At 38.6% G+C, this 11247-nt stretch overlaps 1 protein-coding gene across 2 annotated transcripts in view; it reads left to right on the forward strand.

The window, feature by feature from the left end:
• The window catches only part of Kifap3 (kinesin associated protein 3), a 126719-nt gene that overhangs the window by 55043 nt on the left and 60429 nt on the right, over positions 1-11247 (forward strand). For both annotated transcript variants that reach the window (XM_021197673.1, XM_029538618.1), the window contains exons 12-13: positions 4869-4977; positions 6903-7015. In XM_021197673.1, the coding sequence (XP_021053332.1) occupies positions 4869-4977; positions 6903-7015 (222 nt within the window). The remainder of the gene's footprint in view (positions 1-4868; positions 4978-6902; positions 7016-11247) is intronic.

Consider the following 11247-nt stretch of genomic DNA (forward strand, 5'->3'; position numbering starts at 1 on the left):
ATGTCTCCATGCTTTTGAACAATAATCTTCTGGGTTTACTTGACAGAGAGTGTTTGATATCATACATGTTGATAATGGAATTTTCAAACATTTAACATGTATACTTCATGAGCCAAATCTTCCAAAACCCACTTAAGTTTTGACAGTTGGTGGGTTTATTATTTATTTATTCTCTTAGTTCTCTATCTGTCTGAAATTTTAAGTTTTAGAGGAATTGTGAAATTATGCATGCCAAATTATATTGTAAATAGCTTGAATATGTTTAGGATGAGGCAATATTTTAATAAATCCAAGTAATACTGTAGAATATATTTATTCCTGAGTACCATCTAGTTTATAGCCTTTATTTCACAGGGTCTAGATTTGACATACTTAGGAAAGCTAGCATGCTTTTGTTTCCACCCACTTTCATTGAAAAATAAAAGGATAATGGAAGACAAAAAATAAAACAAAATTAGAATATTTCCTTCAGAAGTTGAAAATGTACTCCTGTCAGGGCAGCACTTATGGTTCCAGTGGGGCTGGAAGCTTACTCAGGACAGCACACCAAATGAGCTATGTATTTTAAAAAGCTCTGTTATGGGGGCAGTTATCTGCAGGTCAATGTGAGTTTTGTTCTTTTTGAATTATTGACATTAATTTTTATTTAAAGATTAAAAATAAAGATCTTCAAGTATAACACCTGAATTTTTGAGAGACTAAGTAACTTTGAAGACAGAAATGCAATGGCTCAGCAGTGATTCCTACCTATTTAATGATCAGAGAGAATGTTTAGTGTGATTATATTCTTAATTATGTAAGATCTCACACACATAAACATGCAGGCACATATGCTGTCTAGACTGCAAATAAGTAAACATATAACTTTTAGTAAAACGTGAGTCTTTCTTCTTCTACTCATTCACAGTGCAGTATAAGTGTTTTAAGGATAACCCTGTAGTTAGAATAGAATTCTCTTTCTGAAAATATTAAATGTCCAGAGTAGGCTGTCTTGCATGCAGCATTCCTCCTAGTCTCACCCAATATTGCATCTCTTTGCTTTCTTTGTACTTTATTGCCTGTAATTATTCAGTGTGTTCTCATTTTCTTCCCCTATTTGTTGTCATTCCTCACAATCTGAGTTCAGGTCATCGTTTTTTATGATCTTAATGGGCTCAGTGGGTGGATTGTTTCAGGTAAGCACATTTGGATAACCAGGAGTTAATGGTTGTAGTCTAATAATAGTTAAAAGTACACATTAACAGTTCATTGTTATTTAGACCTCTGAGCTGCATGCTTTGTTTAAATAGGTGCAAATTCCATCCAGATGCTTATAAAAGTATTTATTGGTAATAGAATGGCCAATCAAAGCACATGGTTAGGGAGTGATGTCATGGTGTTATTTAATATTTTGCCCCAGAACAGCATGCAAGAGTCCTCAGAGTGATCCACATGTTTTCCAGCGCAGTTGTCCTGTATGGCCCTACTTTGATCTACATGCTTCTTTTTAGCTGAATGCTGGTAAACGTCCTCCTGACAGCCCTCTCTGCTCTTGCTGCCATTATCTGCTGAGTTCAGAAACCAGAGCATCACTTCAAACAGGAGAACTAGGGAGTAGCCAGTCAGAGGAGATTCCTGCGGCATGCACGGTTCTGGCATAATCATTCAAAGATGTTTGGGGAGGGGGGGGTGGGGTGGTAGAGGTGTAGGAGACTACAGAGAGCTGTGGGGGTTGGCCTCTGGTCACTGGTAAATAAGTGAAGTCAGGTGCCAGAGAGTCTAGACACAGTGATTTCAGTCTTGGGTCTTTGGTATCTGATACTCAGTATGGGACTTGTCTGATTGAACACTATTGCTTCTTCATTGCAGAGACTGAAGGCCTTTCAGTGCTTTCCTGTTCGATTACTAAAAGATGAAAACAGACAGTTAAAACAGAACAAATCTAGTTTTAATATTTCCTAGTTGTCAGTAATTACCTTTGTGGTTGAAGTACCATGGTAGCAATCAAATCAAAGACAACTGCAGCAAGGCTTTTGGAGTTTGAATTAAGCTGGTTTTAAATTTGAGTGTTTTAAAATGGAAGTGTTTTTATTGTGATAAAACAATGATTTTCTATTAGGATACATTTCACTCATTCTTAAATTTGCTCTCAGTTTTTGGAATGAGGTAATAGAGTTTTTAAGCTATACATTCTTTTAAAAACCTGATTCTTTCTACAAGGGATTTAGCAGGGAAATTATTATTTTTTTAATCCATAGATTGTAAACATGTCACCTGTAACCTCATTTTTCAAAGATAATTTTTAATACTTCAAAGGCTAATTTGTTACAATGGATAGTTTGCCTTCTTAAAGCTTTGCTTCAATGGAATAGATTTTTATTATAGAAGTTTTGAAGATAGTAACCCATTTTGAATAATAGTGTGGAATACTGTTATATTAATCAATGGATAATCACCCACACTTTTTGCTAATTTATTTATTGTTAATTGGTTGACAGCAAATCTGTTAAATATATAACAAGTAGATTAAGATCATTTTATTTTTGGTGTAGAGTCTTTTTATAGTATAACATAACTAAGTGTTAATGATCTTTTCCTCAGAGATTCCTTAGTGACACATCTGTGGTTTGTGATCTACCCTCTGGGGGGGGGCAGTGATACACATCAGTGGTTCACCTGTCAGAGAGCCCTGCACATAGGTTACTACCATGTTATTAGAATCATGCATGACAATTGGAATTGAATAGTGTTCTTAATTTTGTTTTCAAACTATTTTTTGCTAAGAATAAAAATTATTGATTTTGACCTTGTTGGAGATATCTGAAGCTAACATGGACAGTAATTAAAACTGTAGTTTGCAAAATGGCTTCTAAAATAAAAACTTACTTTGATATATAAAAAACAATAATTTAAAAAAAGAGGCTATGAATTTGAAAGAGAGTGTTTGGGGGGAAGTACATGGAAGGGATTGGAGGGAAAAAATGAAAGCAATAATGCAACTATAATCTCAAAATTTTTTAAAAATTAAAAAATAATAAATCTGGTTAATGAAAGTGTGATTCTAAAAGATATCCTAAAATATAACATGAAAACATTAAGGTTATATGTTTTAGAGTATTTTATATGTTATAACTTTATTATATATACCTTATATAACATATATTTTTATCTTATCTTTACCTGTTATAAGCAACATTGATTTACCAAAAATATCTTTACTTAATACACACTAATTTAACTTGATTTCTCCATAATAGATGAATGTTTTCTGACTCATACAAATTTGCTCACTTCTGTTTTATGGACAGTGTCTCTCATTAGAAAATCTAAATTATGGCTACTGGCTTAGAGCTGGAGAGATAGCTCAGTCAGTGAATGTCTGCCACACGATCATGAAGTCCCAACTTTGATTCCTAGATCCCATATTTAAAAAGGAAAAGGTGAGGGTGATGGTGCATGAGCGGGGGAGGCCTGGACTGTTCCTCAGCCCCGTGGTGACTTCCAGGCTCTAGCAGGAGACCGTGTCTCACATAACAGGGTACACAGCACCTGAAGAAGGGTCCTCAAGTGCACCGTGCTGCCTCCTCACACATCCACACACACCACAGAAACACAAGCACATACACATAATAAACTAACTAAATAGCTATTGGCATATAGACCTTACCTTTTCTTTCTTGACTTCTCTTTGTTACTATTCAAGCCCTCTCTTCATCTCTGTCTGAGTTTCTTTTCTCATTTTATGTCTATGCACAAGTTGCAGTATCTAGTCTGCAATTTTAGAAATCATGCATACATGATAATTGCTAACATTATACCTCCAATAAAGACATAAGCTTAGGCCTCTACTACAGCTTCCTCCTGAATATCTCTACTTACTAAAGTCTTACTGGCAGCTTATATCCAACTTATCAAACCAAAAGTATGATTTTTCCCTTTCTAGCTTCCAGTCTTCTTACTAGATGTTGGCGGCAGCATCCCTGTCATTGTGGGGTAGGGTCCCAGGAGTCCTCCTCAGATCAGTTACTAAGTCCTACCTTGATTCTCTCCCATAGAAATATCTGAATTCACTCCTTTTATCTCTGTCCCAGTTGCACAGCATGTCCAGCTCAGGTAGTATTGTTTTAGTTGGGCTTTTCCTCTGTGTACATGGATTTATACTTATTTTATTTTTGTACTATCTTTCTGTATAATTTTAAGTAAAATGTGACTCTAATCTCTGTACATCACAGAAGAATATTTGTCCTGGTGAACTTTTTTTCTGACACCTTTCCTCCTCAGAGACTTTCTGTGTATCCTTAAGATGAAGCCTGGAGGCCTTACAGGCCCTATAGGATCCGGCTTTACTTTCTCAGCCTTCCTCTTCTGCAGCTGTGCCTGACTTCTTTCAGATCCTCAGAAGGACTGTGTTCTGTGCCGCTCTGTCACTTTTGTATGAGCTATTTTCTTTACTTGGACTGCTCAGCTTCCAGGCAATACTTCTAATTCCTTAAAAGTGTTGAGGTGTTATTTGGTATTTTCTGGTATTTTCCACTCTCTTTGGAAATTTGTACTTAATACTTGCCGCTTAGCTATTCACTGCCCATTGACTCATTTTGCTTTTTTCACAGCTGTTTTTGAGTCTGTTATAAAATAAAGATTACCTTACTTCCAGAATATAATTTAAGAGATTTTTTTTTTTTTTTTTTGGTTTGGTTTGGTTTTTCAAGACAGGGTTTCTCTGTATAGCCCTGGCTGACCTTGAACTCACTTTGTAGACCAGGCTGGCCTCGAACTCAGAAATCCACCTGCCTCTGCCTCCCGAGTGCTGGGATTAAAGGCGTACTACATTCTGCTTCTGGGCTTTGTTTTGGTCTTTCGATTAAAATATGGCCTGTGTTTCTTGCTAGTTAATGAAGATGCTCTTTGAATGTTCAGATGAACGAATTGACTTGGAGCTGATTTCTTTCTGCATTAATCTTGCTGCTAACAAGAGAAATGTCCAGCTCATCTGTGAAGGTCAGTGATCAGAGCCTCATGGGTAGCCACTTTAACAAATGATAATTGGCATATAATAAGGAATAAATAATAAAGTAAGAAAGAATACAATGTAAATATAAATTCTCTTAAGTAGTTTCTTTGGTATGATTATAATTCCTATGAGTCTAATAGGGTGTCCTTTTCTGGTAGATATAATCCTTGGTAATGTTTTATACACAAGTCAGTTTACATTTATCTGAAAGGTAAGGAAATATACAAATACAAAGTTATTGTTTCTATAGTATCCTGGAGAAATGACTTATCATTTTTTGTGCCTACCGGACAATTTTAATATATCTAAGAAGTATATGTTCATTATGAAAAATATAGATGAGCAAAAAAAAAAAAAAACAAACTTAAATCTTTATTCTGACCAATCAGAAATAGATAAAAGAAATTATTTTGTGTAATGCTTCTATAAATTTTTGAATAAAAATGTGCTTCTTTTCTCTGTGCCTTATAAAATGGTCTTCTAAAACTAATATTTTGAATATCATTCCAAATGATAAAAATATTTTTATTAAAATTAGGTTAGCAAGATGGCTTGGTGGATAAAGGAGCTTGCCACAGAAGCCTCGTGACCTCAGTTCCATCTCCCGAAACCATATAAAGGGAGAGATCTGACTATTCCTAATTGTTCTCTGACCTCTGCATGTGTGCTATGGCATGCACAGACACACAGATATCATGTGCGAGCATGTGCACACATGCGCACGCGCACAAACACACACACATATAAACACACAGAAAATAATAATAGCAAACATTTTAAAAATAGACTTATTTAAAGATAAACGCATAATTGGACTGTGATTTTTGTCATGGTCTGTTCACTCTTTTGCATAATTAACTTGTTGCACGTCTTTCCAAGCATACATGGTGCTAAAGAAATTATCCTGTCTTTTAACTTTTATTTCTAGCTTTGTAGTCTTAAAATAAATTCCTAGAAGTATAATTGTTTTAAAAAGAGGGTTTTTTTAACAAAATACTCATGAAAGGATATAGCTACAGAGACAAAATTTAGAGCTAAGATGAAAGGATAGACTATCCAGAGACTACCCCATGCGGGAGTCCATCACATCATCAGCCACCAAACCTAGATACTAATGCTCATGCCAGCAAGATTCTGCTGAAGGGACCCTGATATTGCGGCCTCTTGTGAGGCTATGCCAGTGCCTGGCAAACACCGAAGTGGATGCTCACAGCCAGCTATTGGATGGAACACAGGGTCCCCAATGGAGGAGCTAGAGAAAGTACCCAAGGACCTGAAGGGGGCTGCAACCCTGTAGGTGGAACAACAATATGAACTAACCAGTACCCCCTGAGTTTGTGTCTCTAGCTGCATATGTAGCAGAAGATGGCCTGATCGGCCATCACTGGGAATAGAGGCCCCTTGGTCTTGCAAACTTTATAAGACCCAGCACAAGGCAAGGCCTGGGCCAAGTAGTGGGAGTGGGTGGGTAGGGGAGCAGAGGTGGGGGGGGGGGTGTAGGAAACTTTCGGGATAGCATTTGAAATGTAAATAAAGAAAATAATAATAATTTTTTAAAAAAGAGGTTTTTTTTCCCTTTGTGGAGCATAATCCAAAGACGAGAAAAGACATTCTGTTTAAACCTGTCTTGATGAAGCAGTAGGTCATAAAGCTTACCTATGTTAGAAAAGATAAATTGTAAAAGTAGACAAAGAAAAGGTGGAGGAAGAGTAGTGTTGGGGAAAATCAGATTGATAGGGCACAGGGGAGCTTCTGCACTCAAGGGAATATTTACATGGTGTGTGGTTTGGGTTACACAGCATGTATGTTCCTGTGATTCAAACTGTATGTGTAAAGAATCTGGAGTATAGTAGATGCACCACAAACAACATGCTGTTTAAGCTTACTGTAACTTCCCGCTTTTCTGTTTTAGGAAATGGGCTGAAAATGCTCATGAAAAGAGCTCTGAAGCTCAAAGACCCACTGCTGATGAAGATGATCAGAAACATCTCACAGCATGATGGGCCCACTAAGAATTTGTTCATTGTGAGTGGCTCCCAGCCTTCCTTGCGTCTGTTAAAATAAACCTAAGACCATAGCTTTAAGTTGCTGCATTTGGGGAGACAACTTACTGGGTTTTCTTCAAATGTTTCCTGGAGGCCCAAACACCTCTTGTCTTGTGAGAATCCTCATACACTTAGCTCCACAGCACTGACAAATGAAATGCAGTAAAGAAGAGTCGGATCTGGGGTCCCATAGAGAGAGCATGTGGTGTGTGTCTGCCAGGCTTACCTCACTCAGCAGGACTTGAAAGAAGAAAGAACCCTTCGAAGAGCCAGTTAGAAAGAAGAGGAAGCGGTCAGAGGGGCAAGGGCTGAGGGTTGTGAATATGATCAGAAGTTTAAGTATGTGTGATGGTGTGATAACAAAACCATTAATTTGAACAGTTAATTAACAGTGACTCAACATAATTAGATTACCTGCTGACAACCTAAGTTTAATCCCAAGATCCATATGATGTAAAACACTGATTTTCTTAAGTTTCAGGCATCTGCATGCTTGTGCACACTCACATTTCCATATTAATATTATGTATTAGTTTGGTGCATTTTCTCCTACAAGTTGTCTTCAGCTTCCATCATACTACTCTATAGCATGCATATGTACATACACACAAACACATACACACACACACACACACACACACACACACACACACACGGTGTAATAAATAAACAAAATGAAAATGCAGGACAAAAACAAATGAAAATTCCTAAAAGTTTCAGAAAGTGGTCAGAGCCCCTGGTTTGCTCTCCTCTGCTTTCCACAGACGTGTCGAGCAAAAGCCCAGCAGGGCAGGCGCTGAGGTATTGCCAAGGATGTGGTTCCCCTTACCTGTGTCTCCCTTTGTTCTCCCGAGTGTGAAGAACAGAGCTAAAGAGAAGAACACTAAAGAACCCAAGCTCTGCCCCAGATGCTTGGGCAGGTCACTTAACACCCTGAGTCTCACTGTCTCACCCGGGAAGTACAGAAAGCCCTTTGCTCAGGGTCATAATAGTAATGAAGTGTTGAGAAACCCCTGATACCAAGTGAGTGCTGAAACAAATTAGCTGTCATGATTACTCTACTTAAAATTCATTCCAGAGTTAAGGCTGTACTCATGTGCCTGTTACAGAACTCACATCATCAATTTGTAAATACTTCAAAAAGATGAAACAAACATAGAGAAGACAAAGGAGGTAATTCAGATAACCCTAGTGCTTGAATTCTCTGATCATGAACTGGCCCAAAATAGGGAATTTGGACTCTTTTTTTTTTTTTCCAGAAAAATACAGTTTAAACTATAATGAGAAGTTGCTGTATACTTGGCATCCTGCTGAATTGGTAGGGTAGTTTCTGATCATTTATCCCCACTGTAATATAAAATTATGAGATTCAGGATTTCTGAAGTAATTCAAGACCCAGTAACTCAGTAGAAGGCCAGATAGACCTGTGCCCAGGTATGTCTTACTCAAACAAAATAGTGTTCTCTTGGTCTGTATCAGTGAGCCTTTAATTTACTTGATACAGGAGGGAATCAACTGAGCATGCTATTTTCAAAAGCTCCACAAGTGATTGTAATGCACAGCCAGAAAATGCACCACTGCTCTAAGTAAATGCAAGGCCCATTGTAAGTACCAGGAAAGGAGAACAGAAAGATTAGTCCTTCGGAGATCATTAGTATCTATACTGCCTTCTGGATGCTCTAGCCTAGTTCACTGCCTTGAAATTGTCTTCTCTCTTGACTTGTGAAAAGTCCAAGGAACAGAACCCAAATAGCTCAGGCACTAAGATCAACAATTAATAAATTGGACCTTATGAAACTGAAAAGCTTCTATAAAGAAAGGGACACCATCAACAGGGCAAAACCACAGACCACAGAATGGGAAAAATATCTACACCAACCCTACATCTGACCGAAGACTAATATTCAAAATATATAAAGAATTCAAAAAACTAGACATCAACAAACTGAATAATCCAGTTTAAATAGATTATTTAAATGGGGTACAGTGCCTAAACAGAATTCTTGACAGAGAAATCTCTAATGGCCAAGACATGTTCGACATCCTTAGCCATCCAGGAAATGCAAAATTAAAATGACTTTGAGATTCCATCTTATACTAGTCAGAATGGCATAGATCAAATGCTGGCAAGGATGTGGTGCAAGGGGACACTCCACTGCTAGTGGGAGTGCAAACTCATCCAGACTCTTTGGAAGTCAATATGGTGGTTTATCTGAAAATTGAAAATTGATCTACCTCAAGACAGAGCTGTTCCACATGTAGGCATATACCCAAAGGATAATCTATCCTATCACAAGGACACTTGCTCAACTATGTTCATAGCATCTTTATTCATAATAGCCAGAAACTTGAAACAACCTAGATGTCCATCAGCTGAAGAATGGATAAAAAAAAAAAAAGATGTGTACATTTACATAATGGAATACTACTCAGCTATTAAAAACAAATTCCTCATGAAATATGTAGGCAAGTGGATGGAACTAGACAATATCATCCTCAGTGAGGTAATCCACACCCAAAAGGACAAACATTGTATATACTCACTTATAAATGGATCTTAGCTGTAAAGAAAAAGATAATCATGCAACAAACCACCAACCCAAAGAGGCTAAGTAACAAGGAGACCTTACAGACTTAAAGAGGGGTCACAAGGATTTTCTGGGGAAGGGGAAATAGAATAGATTTTGGGAGCGGACTGAGACAGGTGGAGTTGGGAACAGGAGGGAGGAAGGGAGAGGGAGGAAGAAAATACTGGGAGAAAAGACTGGAATTGGAGGCCATTTTGGGGCCCAGTGCAATGGAGACTTGATGGAATTTACTAGAGAAACCCTAGACAAGACCCTAATAATAGGAGACACTGAGCCTAAATCAGCCATCTGCCTTAACTAGGCAGATTACCTCACTCAAGTGGAGGAATTGAACACCAACCGAGCTACAGAACCTTCAACCTACAACTTGCCCTGCCTGAAGAGTGTGCTAGGATGACAACCTAGCAGAATCATTATTGAGAGACCAGAGAGACAGCATCCAGCAACTGAGGGGAGCACATATAGAGTCTGACATTCAAACATTAGGCTGAGCTCAGGGAGTCCTGCTGAGGATGTGGATGGAGAGGAGTCAGGAACAGACCAGGAGAACATGGCCCACAGAATCAACTGACTGCGACTCTGGGGACTTGAAGAGTACAAGGATCCTGTGGGGATTGATGTAGGTCCCTGGCATATATGTTATGGCTGAGTAGCTTGCTGTGCTTGTGGGACTCCTAACATGGAAGTGGGGGCTGTCCCTGGGTCTCTTGCCTACTCATGGGACCCTGTTTCTCCTACTGAGCTGCCTTGCCCAGCCATGATGTGATGGGAGGTACTTGGTCATATTGTAGCTTGTTATGTTGTGTTTGGTTGATGTCCCTGTGAGGGTTGCTCTTTTCTGAGGGGAGGTGGATCAGGAAGAGAGGAGAAGTGAGGGGAGAGAGGTGGAAGGAGGGGAGGAAGAGGAAACTGCAGTCAGGATAACCACCAACCATGAGCACACATGGTAAGACTCGTGGCTCCGGCTGCATATGCAGGAGAGGATGGCCTAGTTGGACATCAATGGGAGGAGAGGCCCTTTGTCCTATGAAGGCTCTATGCCCCAATGTGGGGTAATGCAAGGGCCAGGAAGAGGGAGTGGGTGGGTTGGTGAGCAGAGGGAGGGGGGAAGAGATGGGGGAGGGAGTTTTTCAGAGGGGAAACCAGGAAAGGAGATAACATTTGAAATGTAAATAAAGAAAATATCCAATAAAAATATTAAAGAATAATAAAAAATAATGTATGAAAGAATACAGAGTAAATTAAATAAATAGATTTATTTCCAAGTAATGACAGTAATAGCTCTAATATGTATAAAGTAGTTACTGTATAAATCATAATTCCATTATGTGCCCTTTTATGTTCTTAAAGGCAGCAGCCTGTTTTCAGAAATTGAAATCTCCTTAAGGTTCACAGCCAGTAAATGATCAAGCTGTGACTTGAGAGCAAATCTTCCACAGTGTCTTAGTCAGGGTTTCTATTCCTGCACAAACATCATGACCAAGAAGCAGGTTGGGGAGGAAAGGGTTTNTTNAGCTTACATTTCCATACTGCTTTTGATCACCAAAGGATGCAGGACTGGAACTCAAGCAGGTCAGAAAGCAGGAGCTGATGCAGAGGCCATGGAGGGATGTTCTTGACTGGC

Source organism: Mus pahari, chromosome 5, assembly GCF_900095145.1.
Source record: "Mus pahari chromosome 5, PAHARI_EIJ_v1.1, whole genome shotgun sequence".
Lineage (NCBI taxonomy): Eukaryota > Metazoa > Chordata > Mammalia > Rodentia > Muridae > Mus > Mus pahari.